General features: G+C 42.9%; 3 protein-coding genes across 10 annotated transcripts; 2 read left to right on the top strand and 1 right to left on the bottom strand.

The window, feature by feature from the left end:
* The first annotated feature begins 223 nt into the window (after nt 1-223).
* kel (Kell metallo-endopeptidase (Kell blood group)) lies at nt 224-8845 on the top strand. Of its 7 annotated transcripts, none has more exons than XM_030369549.1 (20): nt 226-668; nt 1039-1348; nt 1573-1866; nt 2166-2284; nt 2379-2537; nt 2633-2704; nt 2822-3010; nt 4259-4419; nt 4532-4649; nt 4763-4854; nt 5240-5357; nt 5435-5512; nt 6027-6130; nt 6238-6327; nt 6428-6495; nt 6650-6810; nt 6915-7004; nt 7085-7961; nt 8152-8435; nt 8534-8845. In XM_030369549.1, the coding sequence occupies exons 1-18, from the start codon at nt 642-644 to the stop codon at nt 7160-7162; spliced, it is 2328 nt and encodes a 775-aa protein (XP_030225409.1). In that variant the 5' UTR covers nt 226-641; the 3' UTR covers nt 7163-7961; nt 8152-8435; nt 8534-8845. The 7 variants fall into 7 exon arrangements, with proteins under 7 accessions (XP_030225412.1, XP_030225411.1, XP_030225409.1 ...); XM_030369547.1 differs by having other exon boundaries at nt 229-668; nt 7105-7961; nt 8152-8438; XM_030369546.1 differs by having other exon boundaries at nt 229-668; nt 7105-7961.
* A 160-nt stretch (nt 8846-9005) lies between these two features.
* Nucleotides 9006-11037, bottom strand: emg1 (EMG1 N1-specific pseudouridine methyltransferase). The gene is made up of 5 exons (XM_030369557.1): nt 10836-11037; nt 10583-10684; nt 10352-10493; nt 9764-9972; nt 9006-9515 (listed from the first exon to the last, which is right to left on the bottom strand). The coding sequence occupies exons 1-5, from the start codon at nt 10983-10985 to the stop codon at nt 9402-9404; spliced, it is 717 nt and encodes a 238-aa protein (XP_030225417.1). The 5' UTR covers nt 10986-11037; the 3' UTR covers nt 9006-9401.
* A 75-nt stretch (nt 11038-11112) lies between these two features.
* On the top strand, nt 11113-17511 carry nop2 (NOP2 nucleolar protein homolog (yeast)). Of its 2 annotated transcripts, none has more exons than XM_030369554.1 (16): nt 11113-11247; nt 11715-11836; nt 11937-11979; nt 12062-12126; nt 12371-12648; nt 12754-12961; nt 13074-13273; nt 13563-13652; nt 13757-13844; nt 14753-14893; nt 15097-15236; nt 15620-15709; nt 15815-15937; nt 16353-16450; nt 16534-16670; nt 16761-17511. In XM_030369554.1, exons 2-16 carry the CDS (start codon nt 11731-11733, stop codon nt 17129-17131), a joined length of 2178 nt encoding a protein of 725 aa, XP_030225414.1. In that variant the 5' UTR covers nt 11113-11247; nt 11715-11730; the 3' UTR covers nt 17132-17511. The 2 variants fall into 2 exon arrangements, with proteins under 2 accessions (XP_030225414.1, XP_030225415.1); XM_030369555.1 differs by having other exon boundaries at nt 16764-17511.
* Nucleotides 17512-17620: the final 109 nt, after the last annotated feature.

Consider the following 17620-nt stretch of genomic DNA (forward strand, 5'->3'; position numbering starts at 1 on the left):
GTACCTGTGTTTTTTATTTTGCACTTTAAAGTATTGTTTCATTGCTTGTGTCTTCTTTCCATGTATTTGATTCTGTGTCTTTGGCTCAGACCCACGTGACGTCATAGCAAGGTGTTGGGTCCCATGTGCTCGAGGGTGTGTTACACTTTAAAGTGACGCATTACCGTTATCGGCTCATGCCAGCCATGCGTTGCACTGATAAGGCCGACGCATGTATGCACGTGTGTGCGCATCTATGCGTGTGTGCCTACTCATCCTATGTATCTATGTAAAACAAATAGCTATTTTTAGCATTATTCATTGTGTATGTGTCCGACATAGCAACGAGTATATCTCCAACATGAATTACTCCTGAAGCCTTTGGGCCTTGGTTTTTGTTCAGGAAAAAGACTTGGTTGGTGGAATGAGATCCATGGCCTCATTATCTTGAGGAGGAAGTGAGCAGTTAAGACGTAGCCAGTGCGTTTGGTTGTTTTTCTCATAGTGTCAGAAGAGAAGTGAGTGATGCAGAGATAGAGGGTTGAGAGGACAGTTGCTTGAGGGAGAGAGGTACTGGAACTAATACACCTGAGAGTGAATCGACTGCAGAGGATGTCACATTCTGGACAGATTAAAGAGTTGGTCGTCTAGCTGCCAGGAATATGACTGAGAACCAACTGGAACATGAGGTAGGAATCTCACTAAGGAAATTGTCTATGTTGTTGTTATGTTGCTGCCTTGAAATGAATGGCCAGAACGCTCATATAAATTATATTATGTTACATTATATGTATAACTAGACTGATACTAGAGTTGGGTTGGAGGACTGGTGCAGTTTAACTTTATTTTCACTTCAGAAAACGATCAGATCTACACTTTTTATCTCAATGCTGTGTAATCATTTTGATCATTTTGTTTCACAATGAAGCAATTGAAGTCAAATTTGTAATTATGGTTAATCTATGCCCATGCCACAACAATACAGATCTATAACCCTAATGGATCGACAGACAATTATGTTTGTATTAAGACACAGTTGTATCCTCCTTTCCCTTGTAGCTTCTGCCATTACCTCAGTCGTCATTCGCTCAGCCTCCAGCGCCCGACCACCCCCAAGGTCCTCATCAGAACCAGCTGCTTCAAGGCCTCGCCCAGCATGATATCCCACTCCACCCACCATCAGACTCAGACTCCACCACCCAGAACAGGCCCCGGCTCCCCGGCCAGAGTCCAAGGTGGACCAACCATAGGAGGCTCATTCTTCTTGTTCTCCTAGGTTCTTCGCTGTGGGCCATCGTGCTGGTCCTGGTTTACTACAGTCAACAGGATGTTAAGACACAAAGCAAAGAGATCACGCCGACTGAGAAAGGTAAATGTTGTCCTGTGTGGTCATGTGGGCTTCTCTAGGACATTAACACTGTTAGGGGTTTGATTCCCACTGGGGTCCCCCATGCTGAGAATGCCTGCGCTTACAGCACACCAAAACGCATTTATGTATTGATATTCAAATATAGAGTGGGGATATTGGATGTTGTCTTAAGTGCATTATATTGTAGTTTTCCTGTCTGATGTTTTCTTCCCCCTTTCCCCCAGTCACTCAGTGTCTCTCCAAAGCTTGTCAGCGGGCCTCAGTCCGGTTATATACCTCTGTAGACCCCTTCAGCCATCCCTGTGATTACTTCTTGATTACCTGTGGGTCTGACAGACCTTGGCCGACCACCAGGGGGAAAAAAAGAAGCGAAGGCCCTCCCCTGAATTTACAGAGACAACCGAAAGGAGCAGAGATGAGAACAAAGAAGAAAGAGAAGAATCTGGATGGAAATATGAAAGTAGAGGAAATACTGGATAGAAAGAATGCATTGATGCGGTATCTCCAAGAGGCTTTGGGTAAGATTATTCAGAAAAATTATGTTTTTTCACATTTATTTCACTATCCTGTCCTAGAAAAGTGCTGAATTCACAGTAGACACAATTTGACCCACTGCCATTGTAAAACGTGCTGTTGGAATGGTAAATGGACGATTCTAAAGAAAAGTTAACAAGACGTTTAGGCATAGCACCTATTTTCTTTCCTCTATTGGTAAAAAAAGAATTACTGCAGCTTTAAAAAAAAAAGGACAAATTTGCATATCTCTTGAGGCCAATAGTATATGCTTTTTAAACTGTACTATTCTATTATTTACCAGAATCAAAAAGTAGGTCTGGTTCAGCAGTGCAGAAGGTCAAGGACTTCTACCGTTCCTGTTTGGACACCAAATCCATAGAGACTGCTGGGGTGGAGCCCTTCCTCACACTGGTGCAGCAGGTGAGATGCTTACAGGGGCATGGTGATGTTTTGTTTGAACTGTGCTTGCTGTATTTGTATGTAATAACACGTATACACCATGACCTACTCTCAGCTGGGAGGCTGGGGAATATCAGGTCAGTGGAACCACAGTGACTTCAACTCTACGCTGAAGGTTCTCATCAGACAGTACGCCTCCTTCCCGTTCTTCAACCTCTATGTTGGGAGAGACCCCAATGAGATCCTCCGTGGGACCGACCGGAAATACATACAGGCCAGTATCCCGCAAATCATGTTTGGTAGGAGAAACCCAACTGCATGTGAAGAAACGCAGGTTGTTTTTGACAGCTTTAACTCTATTGTCAACAGATAGATGAGCCTGATCTGTTAATCCCCATTGCATGGAACAACACGGCGCAGAAGTCCATTGCTAAAACTCAGGTTTCTAAACAGTCCTCAGGAACGTTTTGGGCATCAGGATACTGATATTTGTGTTATACACGTCAATCCAGCCAGTGTAGGTTGATGGAATAGCCCTGGTTTGTTTTCTCCACCTAGACCTTGTTCCCCTTCTTGGCATTGTGCCAGAAGTACCTGGCTCTCCTTGGGGCTCCCTCTGGCAGCAACATCGTCCACGTGGGCATGTTCATCTCTCTGTCCTCTGAGCTGGCCGTGGCCACGTCCCCCCTGTCCTACCGCCTGTTGAACGGACTTCTCTACCAGCGCATCACCATCAAAGAGCTGGCGGTATGCTTGCCGTTTTTCACCTCTCCCACACACACTCTATAGGTGCTGTCGGCAAGATCCATTGGTTGCAAAGAGATGCCCTTTATGAAAAATTGAAATTAAAAGATCGGATTTCCTGTATTCTGTTGCATTTTGGGGATGGCCGTATACCTATTTACCTACTATTCATTCAGATGCATAGCCTACAACCTGACTTGCAGGGCCTGGACAAGCTTACACTGCATATACAGACCTACTTTATGGCCATTCCACCAGCCATTTCTATTTCACCCATTGTTGTTATTCTGATATTGAGACAAATCATGATCACTGTCCTATAGCGTCCATTTTTTGTGAGTCATTTAAATGCAGTTAGAAATATGGGACATTTGCTTCATTTTGTTTATATGCTACAGGCCGAAAGACTAAATTGATATGTAACTTACTTGCTCCTTTTAAGTATAATATTGCTTGGGGAGTCAAATTCCTCCACTGAAAAGTGTGGAAAGTGCTTACAACTCTCTGCTAGTTAGCGATCTCTTCTCTGCATGTAGCCTTTTTGATTGATTCGCTGAATTGTCCAATCATGAGGTGATAACAAAAAAGAAAGGCGATACCATTGGCCTGGGGCGCACACTGGTGCGACCCGAGTGCTAATTTTCATGCGCCAATGAAAAGCTGTCTCTGCTTGATAGACAGCAAAAAGTTAGCGAGCTTACCTTCAACGTGGCCGGCGCCCCTGACTTGGAGGAGGGCTTTATTTCGAATGACCAATAACAAGCCTAGCCCAAATCATTGACGTTCAGACGCATTTAAATGGTGGCTGGCAGTGACAAGTATCTCACACAATTAAACGAGGATAAACGCTTTGTATTTTTGTTGATTTATTTCGTATTGATAATAGTTGATTAATAGTTGGCAGATATATTCAAGTGAATACTTCACGGAGGGGCGGCGCCCTAGCGCCCTCTATAGACCCACCGCCACTGTTCAAAAGGCAACCTAAAATTACGGAAATAAAATGTGTATAAACAACATGGGGACTCAGAAGATACAGTAACACTAGCACATAGTAAGAACGAATTGTCAGACAATAGAATGAACAGCCAATAAAACACAGCGTGCATAAAACATTATAGGATGGATGGCTATGGCATTCCTAACAGATACACTCAAAAGATTGCTATTTTAAACCTTACCTAGAGAACATTTAATGATTAATCCACTTTAGCTGTACAATGTCTATGGTTGTCAATTGTGTCCACACAGAATGAAGCTCCTGTCATCGATTGGCTGGGCTGCCTGCAGGCCGCCTTCCACCCCCACCCTGTTAGGCCAGAGGACCATGTACTTCTGCATAACCTCCCCTACATTGTGCAGATGTCCAATGTTATCCAGAAGTGGCTGACCGAGCATGAATTGAGAAGCAGGTATATTGCAGTCGCCCGGTGACTACCCCCCCCCTTTCAACAGACATATCGAACATTTAGATTAATATTATTAATAATTAACTGGCTGTCCTTCTTCTCTTCTGCCTTCAAGTGGTCCAGTGCGCACCTTCATGTTCCTCAAACTTTTGCAGACCTTCACACCTGCACTAGACTCCCGCTTCAGGGAGACGGAGAGGAGGTTTTATCTGGCCTTGGGACACACTGTACCGGTGAGTAAACAGCATTATCATATTCTTCCACCATCAACATGTCAGGAATGACTATAGGCTATGCTAAGATTGAGACACTGTTAATTTAAAATTGGATCCCCTATACCAGGAAGTTCCGCGCTGGAAGCATTGTATCACGGAGACGGAGAAAGGATTTGACACTGTTCTCCCCCATATTCTCACGGACATGGCTACACAACGGAAGGTGAGGGGTGCATCGAAATCATCCATCTTTTGAACTTCCTCACACTGATTAGTATGTTTAAGCGACTTGAGTCACTCAGCAGGAAAAGTCAAGTATATTTCAGTTCAAACTGTATTTGTATTATTTGTAATAATTAAGCTAAAACAACATAAAATGAGGGATGCTTGACACTGTTTGTACCTGCCAAACATGATATCTGGAAAGTGAATGGTTTGGTCCTGTGTCAAAATTAAGGAAGAAACCTGACAAAAGAAGTTGGTTGAGACCACCATCAGTGTGTGTCTCAGTGTGTGTGTGTGTGTGAGGCATTCCAGTGTGAAGCCCTCTCCATACACAATGTTTCCAGAAATGTGCAATCATATTACATTATATGTCTTCAATGCAGACTATCCTTTTGTGAACAGGCAGAGGAGATGCTTGAGAACATATTTTCAATCTTCAAGACCAAATTAAATCATCTTGATTGGGGAGATAACAACTCTCAACAGTCTTTGATGAAAAAGGTAAATTGACACCAAAATAAATCAAGCGTTTCTTGAAATTTAAATCTACAAGTTAAGATGTTTCCTTTTCTCTGTAGGTCCACTCGCTCACACCAAGACTCTGGACTCAAACTGAGAGCAAAAGAGAATCTGAACTTGACCTACTTTTTTCAGAGGTAGAAATGTATAGATTCAAAACATAATTCATGCAAATATTGCTTCTTACATTTTGTTCAAGTTTTTGGTTCTATACATATAACGGACTAGAAGGATTTTGTATTACCTGGGTAAACCTTTATAATAAAGTTCAGTCATAAGCCATGAATAAGACTTTAGTTAATGATTAACTATTCATTAAAAACATTATATGCATTTGAAGATGATTAGCCTGTCAACCACCATCAGTGGACTGAACTGCTAGGCTGACCTTCCATCATACATCTGGATGGATACTCCCACTTGTGATGTCACCAGAGGGTTGATGTTGACATGGCTAGTGATGGCTAATCACTAGCCAACATCACATCTGGTGGTAACGTAGGGGCCCTTTAACAAAGTTCATCAATAACTAAAGGCTTCTAAATGAATGTTTGGTTAAAGATTATTTCATCGTTAACAAAAGGCTTATGGCTGAATTTGTATTACTAAGTGTTGCCATTACTCTCTCCCTGACTCTTTCCTTGTATTTAGGTGAATATTAGCACACGCAGCTACTTCTCTAACTACATCCAGCTGCTTGATTTGCAGCGACAGAGGCGCAACCGCCTCTTCAACCAGACCCAAGAGGACGACATGTCAGTGCTATATTGTCTTCCATTTCAATTCTGAAATAATAGGAAAAAAATATTTGATTTTGTTTTTCTACAGCTCTCAATGTATGCTTCTTTTTGCCACTTTTCAGTTTTTCTGTCAGACCATTCCACTCTGGCAATGAGGTTATATTTCCAATGGGAATGTTTGTCCCTCCATTTTTCCACGCAACCTATCCCAGGTCGGAAAATATTCTCACCCGGAAAGCCCTCACCCAATCTTTTTTTTTTGGTCACATATTTATTAATCTAGATATACATTGCATGTTGTTGTTTTAACAGGGCCATGAACTATGGTATTTTAGGTATCTTTATTGCCAAAGACATCTTTCATCTTCTTCTACAAGACGGTGAGTCTCATGTGTCCACTTTATTCCTGCACAAAGTGAAGTCATGCCACTGGAAGGATTCCTCAGTGGAATCCGTTATTATACCAGTTATTATGTTACTATACCAGTTATTCACCGATAAAGACTGACTGGTCACTGCTGGTGCTCCCCACAGACCCCTCTCTGAGCGAGGCGGGGACAGCGATGGCCGAGTGCGTGTGGGCCCACTACCTCAGCACCACCGGGAGGGCCGGCGGAGGTAACGCCACGGTGCTCTCTGCGGTGCAGCGGCGGGAGATCTGGTTGCAGTATTCTGCTCTGCAGGTGGCGTTTCAGGTCTGAGAATAAACTAATTTGTCTTATAATGATAAATTGAGAGTCTGTGGGTTTTGTTTTGGATAATTAATTTGCTCATCTGGACTGTCTTGCACTTCTCTAAGGCTTATCAGCAGAGTCTACAGAGACAGCCCGAGGATAGTGCTCTATTGCATCTCTCTCTCACACACCTGTTCCTCACTTCATTTGCCCAGGTAGAATAACCATGAATTGTTATCTGAACTAAATTTCCTCACTTTTGCTTTAAAATGCTGTCCTGCATATTGGCCTAAAGACGTGGTGTCCCTCTTTCAGGTTGACTGTGATACTGAGCTATATGGTGACTCCATGCCTTTGGAGCCCTCCTTCATGATAACGGTCCTCTGCTCCACCTCCACACTGTGCCCTGCAGCACTGGAGTGCCCCTCAAAGACTCAACTACATTCATTAAAAGCATGTTTACCGCATTCTTCTTAAGGTCAACACAAATGATTCTCTGATGCAATGCCTTACTTTATGTTTGCTGCTGAGAATGTGATAATTATTAATGATTGCCTAATATGTCAGACTATAGGTATAAAAGAATAATGACTACTTGGATATCTTCAAATGTTGTATAATCTGTTTGCAGTTCAAGAAAAATGTATTTACTTTATTAGAAAAGGTGAACTCTACGCTGTTTAATTAAATGGCAGGCCTAGTTAGGCCTATTTGTTGTTTTACATATCGCTGCTTGGGAACACTGATGGAATTATTTTTCATTAAAAAGCACCATAGCAACGGTTGTTTGTGTTTGTTACCATATCTAACGGTATTTCAAACCGTCAATTCAGTTGCTGCCTGTCCTTGCTGCCGGTCGTTCCTGGGAGTCTTCTACATTGTTTTAATGATGGCAGGAGTGAAATCGGCCCGCAAGGTCAGCACTACCATGACCAAAAGGTCTAGAAAAACTGTCCGTCTCACCCCGAAAGGAGTCACGGAAAACAAGAAGAAACCACGGAAGACCACACCGAAGAGATCGTCGAGCCCGCGGCGGAGAGCGGTTAGCTCTACCCGGGGGGGGGGCCTCCTGAAGGCAGGGCCTCAACGTAACGGTCCCCTGCGGAAACCAAGATCTACCATTAAGAGGAGAACCAACAGAATGAAGGGGGTCTCCAAAATTGCACTGCAAAGTAAGTACAAATTAATTAAGGGTCTAATACTCTTCCTTCAACACTAAAGTAACAGAACATGGGTACATTTGTAATTAAGGTATTGTATTTGTGTGTTACATCAACGAAATGTAAAATGTATTTTCAGTATGCATTACTAATATATATTGTTGTATCTTGTAATAATAATAATAATATATTTAATTTGTAGAGACTCCGGTTCGTGTCTCAAAGGCCAGGTCCAAGGCCAGGTCCAAGGCCTCCAAGATAGCGGGGGGCGGGCGGCGTCTGCCCGGGCTGCCACAGCTCATCCGCCGCGCCGCGCTGCAATGCGCGCAGCGCGGCGGCATCACCATGGCAGCGCTCCAGCACGTGCTGGCCAACGGGGGGTATGACGTCAGTAAGAACAACGCCCGCGTGAGAATGACCCTGAAGGGGCTGGTCGGAAAAGGGACCCTTCTACAAAGAGCCGGGTCCCGCTACAAACTCAACACGGTGGTTGTTATACCTTTCTAAAAACCTGTTCAGTTTATTATTGGAGTCAAGCTGTTTGAACAGTGCCCTTATGCATAGTCTCTTCTTTTGTTTTAAAGGGGGCAGGTGAGAAGAAGACAGCCGTGAGAACTACTAAACGCGCACGATCTCGTCGCAGAAGTGGGAAAGCTATCAAAGCTTCCAAACCAGCAAGAAAGTCAACCCCACCCAGAAAGCCAGCCAAAAAGTCCCCCACTAAAGTCAAGAAGCAGGCAGGCAGGCCGAAGGGCAGAAAACCAATGCGATCGACCAAGGCAAAGAAACCAAGAGCCCGTAAAGGAAAGACCACTCAGAGGGCTCGTAGGTCCAAAAGCTGTTAACCAGCTGACTTCTCAATGTAAAAGAAAACAATAAAAAAATTTGCAGTTGAAGTTTTCAGGACCAATAATTGCTAATGAGTGGGTGCCTAGAAGGTTAAGATGTGCTTATTTCCTAACCTCACCTGTATACATACAGCCTATAAGTTATAGACCTATAGACTATAACTTGTTTATAAACTGATTGGATTGAATGAATGGACAGACACATAACTCAAATGTTTAGCCCTTTAACTGTATACTGATCTACAGCCAGTCCAGCAAGATAATACAAAAGTACTCAAGCAACACATCTGCCAAACAAATAAAAACTGAGCTCATGAAAGTATCTCTGATGGTCCAAGGCTGGGAGGCGGCAGAGTAACACCAAGGTAGACATTATGCCTAAAAATACCATGTCAAACTGTACACATTACAATTCATGACAAAACAGGTTATATATAGATAGAGCTATCTTGATTGTGTCCATGGTATCAGTTGGAAAATGGATGTACATTCCACACAAAAACAACACGCAGCGTCCCAGGGTAATGATCGTGTTCAGATAGTGGGGCGGTCATCTCTATAGGTTAGGACTGAAAACTGGTGCTTGTGGTCGTCTTCCATATCCTCACAATACACCCCAGACCTCCTCGAAGGCAGAGCACATCTTGGCACAGGTCAGCGCAGCGGAGAGGGGGTAGTTACTGATGGACACCGTCTTCTCTGTGTAATCCACATTAACCTAGCAGCAAAGGCAACAAAATATACAGTTTGCTAACAGAAAAAAAGTAAACAAGTAAAAGTAAACAAGAAAAAAAAGGATGGCACAAATTCTATGTTTTTTTTGTGCTCCCAATAGCACCCATGATGAAACAACGTTCAAACGTTGAGGACATCCCAGACATTGTAGCGAGAAATTGCAGTATTGCAAGTGGATTTTAAGAGATTAATAGGAACAATGAGTTCATGAATGAACAATTCTGTACGTACAGCTCCATGTGCAAACGCTCCGATCACGATGGCAGCAGGACCTTCCTCGGGCACCACGGAGCGGGAGCACACCGCCTCTCCAGAGGTGAAGGAGGTGGAGATGCGCGGGCAGCCAGGGGGGAGGTGGTCCGACACTGGGTTCCTGATCATCTTTAGGAGACGCTGGGAACCGTCCGCTGCCCTCACACTGAGCTTATGCAGCAGCTGGACTGGGAAGGAGTAGTCACAACGGGAGGATTAGCACCATGTCATTTCAACACTAATAATGGAAAAATATTTACTGTACTTTACTATTATAAAATTAAATATAACATTTATTAAGTAGATCTATCTTTATTTGTTTTTGATAATCCACTTCCCATTCTTATTTTACAGCTGTACACCTACATTTATCTTCTAGGATTTACAAAGTTAACTGTCTTTTCTTAAACAGAGGGGGACAAGTGCAGAGGTGGTGAAATTAGAGTGGATAATATTCAAGAGCATTCAGAAATGCCCAAATTGTCAAAATGAATTACAAGTATCAATTATGTAGGTGCATAATTATATACAAAAGCGATTGAACAAATAATATTTGAATAGCCTTACCCATAAGTCCACAGAAGCGATTAAAGGTCCGTGGGATGCGGGTCTGCGGATTGATTTCTATCAGTGCATTCCTCGCTGTGTGGATGTAGACCTGCAGTAAGCCTGCTCTGTTCAGTGGGCTGTCCATCAACATCAGAAGACACTGGGGAAACGAGATTGAGAAAATGGGTTGTAATGGGAACTCAGAGCGGATGGAGTTATAGCAGTAGAGAATATGTAAAAAGCCATTACCTGATGAGTGATGTCTGGCCTTATTGTTCCCGGGTCCCTGCCACTTTTTATAATCATATTTTTATGCTGGTCACAGTTCATTAACTCAAACGTTTTGCCAACCTGCAACACAAAACCAACACAGAAGCATTAATAAAACTAAATCGTTGTGGTTTTCTTAGAACCACTTCCTGGAATGATTTAAAGAGCAGATGGCCACGGTGCACAATACATTGTAGTGTATCACAAACCCTCGACCACGGGAGTCATTTACCTTGACGGTTTCTAACGTCGCCCCTTCCAATATGACGACTAACCGCCTTTCTGCCATGCGATCATGAAGACTACGCATATGTTTGGCCGGCTTTGGTTCATATTCGTCCAAATGTTCAAGACCACGCTTATCCCCACTGTGAGCAGCCATCGTTCTTTATTTTCTGCGTCGCAAAGATCGGCGTCACGTACAAGAAGTTAACGTCCGTTCGCGCGCGCTCCTGCACTGGGCTCACGTTCTCCATGAGTGTGTGCGGCGACGCAAAGTGAGGCGCGCGAGCCCCTACAGTCGCGTCAGGACAACGCGCCGGATATACTAATGCAGCGTGTTGAGAAAACTCGCATGTGTTGATTTCTCTCCGTCAACCACAGTTCAGTATTACAACGGATCGGATTAAACATTAGACATATCGGTGAGTGTTTGAACATATTTGAGTAAATAAGCAGGAAAAACAACAACAACATCGTTTCAAGTTATATCTCGGGGACGTTTTCATGAATTCCCTGCGTTGGCCTTCTGTACAACTGCGATATCACATGTAACGTTATAAAATGTATGAATTAATTTATCTCGGGTTTGTATATTTAGGTGGAATTTATGCATAATAATACACATGGAATATATTTGTCTTTTTATAATTTTTGAGAAATCGATTAGGTTATGGGTATGTAAATGTGGTTGTCACGAGGAGAGCAGACCCGAATTTTTCTTGACGTTGTTAAAGACATTGAAATGAACGATGTGAAAACTAACGTATACATCCATAGTAAGTAACAAGTGCATCTGGGTTGGCTCAGCTTAACCTCCTTGTTAAAGACTTGTTGATTTTTTATCCCCCCATTCACGCGCTTATGTTTTGTACCCCTACTACTTGTGTAGTATACAGCCAGCCACAATGGGTAGGAAGTTGGATCCGACTAACCAGGTGAAGAAGGGGCCTGGGAGAAAGTCCAGGAAGCAGAAGGGAGCCGAGACTGAACTTTCCAAGTTTATCACAGCTGGTAAGTTATTACAACAATTAACATATGAACTATTGTGAATGCATTCTGCAAGACGTGAGGTGTTAATGTTCCTTATGGGGATATATTTCACCATTTGTAGAAGAGAGTGAACCAAAGCGCCGGACGAGCAGAGCGAGGAAAAGGTAAGAAGTACTCCCCAAAAACACAGTAGATATCCAAGATGTACACTGTTCTCCAGGCTAAAGTAGTTTTCATTATTTACAGAGCTGTAAAAAGGGCACTTGACCCCAAAAAGAACAAAGATGTTACAGAGCCAACACCACTGAAAGGTAATTGATTATTTGGTTTCTTTATCCAAGATGTTTACCAGTTGTAGCTTTCAGTTATTACTAGACTGTACAGCTGGTTTAGTAAACTCAAATTTCCATTGCATAAATGTGGACGAGGTGAACATTTCTGCATTAAATAAAACAGGTGCATGGCTATAGCTTAACCGATGATTATTTATAAAGAAAAAAACACTTATATATCATTCTAAAATACTCGGGTGCAATTGGGGTTCTCTGTTCAAAGGATTCACTGATGAAAACAAGGACTGGTTGAAACCTGCCAAAAGAAAGCGCAAGATTGAAACGCCTGAAAGTGAGGATGACAGCGATGAGATGTGGGAGCAGGAGGAAGAGGAGGAGGAAGAAAAGGTGGAGACAAAAAAAGGAAAGAAAGCAGAAGCCGCCAAGATGGAGCTAAAAGAGGAGGAGGAAGATGAGGAAGACGAGGACATGAAGGACGACTATGGAGCAGCTGAAGAGAGCAGTGGTGAAGAAGTGGGGGAAGGAAGCGATGAAGAGGAAGTATGTGGAAAAACCATTTATGTCATTATGGCTGAAAGAGCTTACAATGCACATTGAAAGTGTATAAAATGAAAATGCCTAACTGTTTTTCGTCATTCTTTTTAGCTGCTTCCAATCGAACGAGCAGCCAAGAAAGAGAAGAAGATCAAGGCAGCCATGGGAATAGGGAGTGACTCTGACTCTGACGACAGTGACAACGAAGTGGCCATTAAGAAAGAGGAAGAAGACGCCGATGAGGACGATGCTATACAAACGAACATCGAGGAGATGGATAAGTTCAGACTACCTGGAGAGGAAGAGCTCCTCAAGGAGAGTAAGTAGCCAAAAATGTCTGCTCAAAATCATCTTTATAACCCCCCCAAAAGGTTTCCCCACGTTTCTCAAATGATTGTCAGTTGATTAAGTGGCTTTGGTGTTGCCTGCAGGCGTCATTCCCCTGGACCTACAGTCGATCCACCACAGAATCAAGGAAAACGTGGACGTGCTCTCTAACTTTGCTGCCAAGCGGGAGGAAGGGAAAGGCAGAGGAGAGTACATCTCTCTGCTGAGGTCGGACCTCTGCACCTATTACAGCTACAACGACTTCCTCATGGAGAAACTCATGGATATCTTCCCAGTCTCAGAGGTGAAACATCAGTCGTTAAATATATCAGATAGGTTTTTTTAAGGATTCATGGATATTCATGTATGATGGATGGATACAGCTACCAGCTTACCTAATGGACTGAACCAGCTGGGGGTGTGATGTTCTAACCATCATTCATCTAAAGTAGAAACTCAAACACATGATGTCCCTCTTTGGTAGCTGTTGTAACGGCTAATTAACATCAAACCTGGGAGTAAAAAAAGAGGCCCTTTAATGGACATTGAAAAAAGGAAATTCAGTTGAATTTAAATTTGTGCCTGGCTTTTAGTTGATAGATTTCCTGGAGGCCAATGAAATCCAGAGACCAGTCACCATAAGGACCAACACGCTGAAGACCAGACGGAGAGACCTGGCCCAGGTAAACCCCCGTGCAGGGCTCTCCTGGTTCACCCTGCTGACACCTGACACCTGAAGGCTCCAGGTTGATACCAGCTCTAATGAGTTTTCTTTTTCTCTGAACAGGCATTGATCAACAGGGGGGTGAACCTTGATCCATTGGGGAAGTGGTCTAAAGTGGGTCTGATCATATTCGACTCATCCGTGCCCATTGGTTAGTTCAACTATATTTACATTTGTAATATGTGTAGAAAAGCCTTCTTATAAACTGGAAAGCCATGTGAATGAATGTTTTCAACAATCAACTTTATAACGTATTGGATGCATTGTTGTGTGATTGTGTTGAGTACACATTGGTTGTACACAGCGTATTAAACGGCACACTGTGACTAGGGGTGGGAATCTCTTGGCACCTCACGATTCGATACGATTCCGATTATGAGGTCAACGATTCGATTCTGAAGCGATTATCGATGCATCTCGATGCATCTCGATGCAACAATTCTTTTTATGTACATTTCCATGCGTGATTTTTAAAAATATATATATATACATCTGGGTTTGCTACTCAGAGTTCGCTAATCACTTCCTACTTTTGTGATGATCATTAAAGACATCAACAGATTAATTAACTTATCTAATATTTCAGAAGAGAGAAAGCTTATGTCACAAATATGACTTTCTATGAACTATGTAATAATCAATGCAGCTTGCATTATAACACAATATGGAAGCATGCAAAAAACAGGTTTCAGTTTTATTTCTTTCTAATCTTTCTTTTCTATGTCATTAAAGGAAAAGCTGCTTTTGAATTAGAAGGAGTTCTTGTGTCTGGCTGTGAGTTTGCGCGCATGCTATGCGTAGGCTGAATCGCAATCGTGTCAAGGCAAATCAGATTGGCCAATACACACAATAAATTCAATAATTTTAAAATTACAAAAATTATCCCTCTCTGGCGAACAGAATGTTGCAGCAGGCAAAATAAAATAAAGAAATTGTTTTAACTCGGATTATTAATTTATCTGCATCGAAACAGAATCATTCTAGCGAGAATCGCGATGCATCGAAGAATCGATTATTTTTCCCAACCCTAACTGTGACCATGGGCGTGTCTCTCTCCAGGTGCTACTCCAGAGTACCTGGCTGGTCACTACATGCTGCAGGGGGCCTCCAGCCTCCTCCCAGTCATGTCCCTCTCGCCCCAGGAGGGGGAGTGTGTGTTGGACATGAGTTCGGCCCCTGGGGGCAAGACAACCTATATCGGTAAGTTCATATCCTAATCACCATTTTTTTTAATATATATATGTAACATGAAAGCCCTTCTGCCAGGCATTTATTAGCCTACAGATGCTCCACCGCCAAGTGCGTCATATATTTACACCCAGATCCCTGTTAATTCCACGGCCAGCCTCTGTCGTATTGGGTGGTGCACATATGGAATCCCAGAGGTGTGTTTGTGTTAACAGCTCAGCTTATGAAGAACACCGGGACAATCGTTGCCAACGATGCCAATGCCGAGCGACTCAAGAGTGTGGTCGGAAACGTCCACCGTCTGGGCGTCACCAATGCCGTGATCTGCAACTACGACGGCAGGCAATTCCCCAAGGTAACGTAGTGTTCACGGGATACAATTCTATGTGTTATTGTTCTTTTGAGCGGCAGTATATTAATAAATTGTTATTTATATTTAGTTCTAATGGATGTATTTAGAGAATGGTACCTTACGTCCTGACCTTATCGTGTTGTGAAGGTAATGGTAGCTTCCGTCCTGACCTTATCGTGTTGTGAAGGTAATGGTAGCTTCCGTCCTGACCTTATCGTGTTGTGAAGGTAATGGTAGCTTCCGTCCTGACCTTATCGTGTTGTGAAGGTAATGGTAGCTTCCGTCCTGACCTTATCGTGTTGTGAAGGTAATGGTAGCTTCCGTCCTGACCTTATCGTGTTGTGAAGGTGATGGTACTTTACGTCCTGACCTTTTCTTATGTGTAGGTCATGGGGGGCTTCGATCGAGTGCTGCTGGACGCGCCGTGTTCAGGCACCGGGGTCATCGCTAAAGACCCCGCCGTGAAGACCAGCAAGGTACGCAAACAGCCCTCCTCACTGGTCCTTTTATCCATGTCAGTAGAAAACGTCAACGTTATATGTATTGCCCTCACAATGTTTTGTTTTTTATTCATGGTGTAGGATGAAGCAGACATCCTTCGCGCCGCCCATCTGCAGAAGGAGCTGCTGCTGGCAGCCATCGACTCTGTGAATGCAGACTCTGCGACAGGAGGCTACCTTATCTACTGCACGTGTTCCATCATGGTACGTAGATATGGGAACAGTTCATGGGTAGAATATGAAAAATGTCTGCAAGAATATCAAAGGAGGACTACCCATGTTATAATTGTGTTGAATGTTGTGCTTACATTATCTCAAATGGTTCCAACTACGTTGAAACACTGTTGAAATGTAACACATTGAAACTTTAATAGTAGCATAGTACAATAGTAGCATGGAACACAGATTATATGTAATACTGCAGGAGCTGATTATCAAAAGCGATTTAGTTGTCATGTCTAATTTGCCCTTTGAGACTGTACCGGTGATTTAGGGGCTATACAAATAAATTGAATGTAATTTAATTTATGCTTATTTTACTCTCACCTTTTAATTTGTAGTGGTTATTTGAATATAGACTTGGATAGATGTTTAGTGTTAACTAAATGTATCCATGCAGGTGGAGGAGAACGAGTGGGTCGTAGATTACGCTCTGAAGAAGAGAAACGTCAAATTGGTTCCCGCTGGACTAGACTTTGGCACAGAAGGCTTCACCAGGTACGATAGAATAGGACGTCATGTAACATTTAAAGGAATGTCTGTTCTCTAGATTCCAACTAACTAATGGTGTTCATGTTAAGGTTCCAAGAGCGCCGATTCCATCCTTCTCTTCGCCTCACGCGCCGATTCTACCCTCATTCTCACAACATGGACGGCTTCTTCGTGGCCAAGCTGAAGAAGTTCTCCAACTCAGTTCCTGCTTCAGAAATGGAAGATGGTAACAGATGTGAAGTCAGGATAAAGTAATCCATCTTTCATCCGGGTAATGTGTCAAAATGACTAAATCTCGTGCCTATTTCTTTCCAAGGAGACGAGGACAAGACGGAGACCTCTGAGTCCGTAGTGGTCGCAGGCAGTGCTGATCAGAAACCATCCAAAAACAAGACCGGCAAGGTCCCCGTGAAGGCGGCAGTCTCACCCAAAGCCCAAACCAATGGCGCAGTGGCCAAGAAATCACCAAACATCCCAGCTAAAGGTCAGAAGGACCAGAGCCCTGGGCCGAAAAAGGCCAAGAAGGCCAAGATGGAGGCGAAGAACGTCACTGAGGGGGAAGCCAACGCAGCAGAATCTGGCAAAACGGAAAAAAAGAAGACAACTGTGAAGAAGAAGACCAGATTGGGAAAGAATAAATTCAATAAGTTGAAGAAAGTGCTTCAAAAGGAATGGAACGGAGAGTGAAACTGCTTAATGCGTCAATGTGTACATGATTATGTAAGACTTTTTAAGAGCTGTTTTCCCTTCTCAGGGTGTAGAAGTATCGTCTGAAATGTTGTCAGATGTCCTCTGGATTGAGCAGCTTCCTGGTTGTTGTTCATCTATTTTACACCTTTTCAGAAGACTTGCATTATCATAGGGACACAATTTATCAATGAACTCAAGAAACCCTACCTTTGTATCTCTACAGAGGTCCCCATCCATTATAATCTATTGATTGTTTGACTTTATTTGTTTAATGAGTGAGAACATAGGTGTACTGAGGCAATAAAATATTTACCCATTTCTTTGGCAATATACTGTTAGGAGTCTTAAATTAATATAAAATGGTCTTGTTTTGATCATTCTAAACCCTTGAAAAATTATTTGAATTATGGAGTGATGTTTTTGCATAGGAAATGGTTCCCATTTGGCACAAACATTTATACATATTGCTAATTGTTTCAGAACAAG

This window comes from Gadus morhua, chromosome 11, assembly GCF_902167405.1.
Source record: "Gadus morhua chromosome 11, gadMor3.0, whole genome shotgun sequence".
Classification (NCBI taxonomy): domain Eukaryota; kingdom Metazoa; phylum Chordata; class Actinopteri; order Gadiformes; family Gadidae; genus Gadus; species Gadus morhua.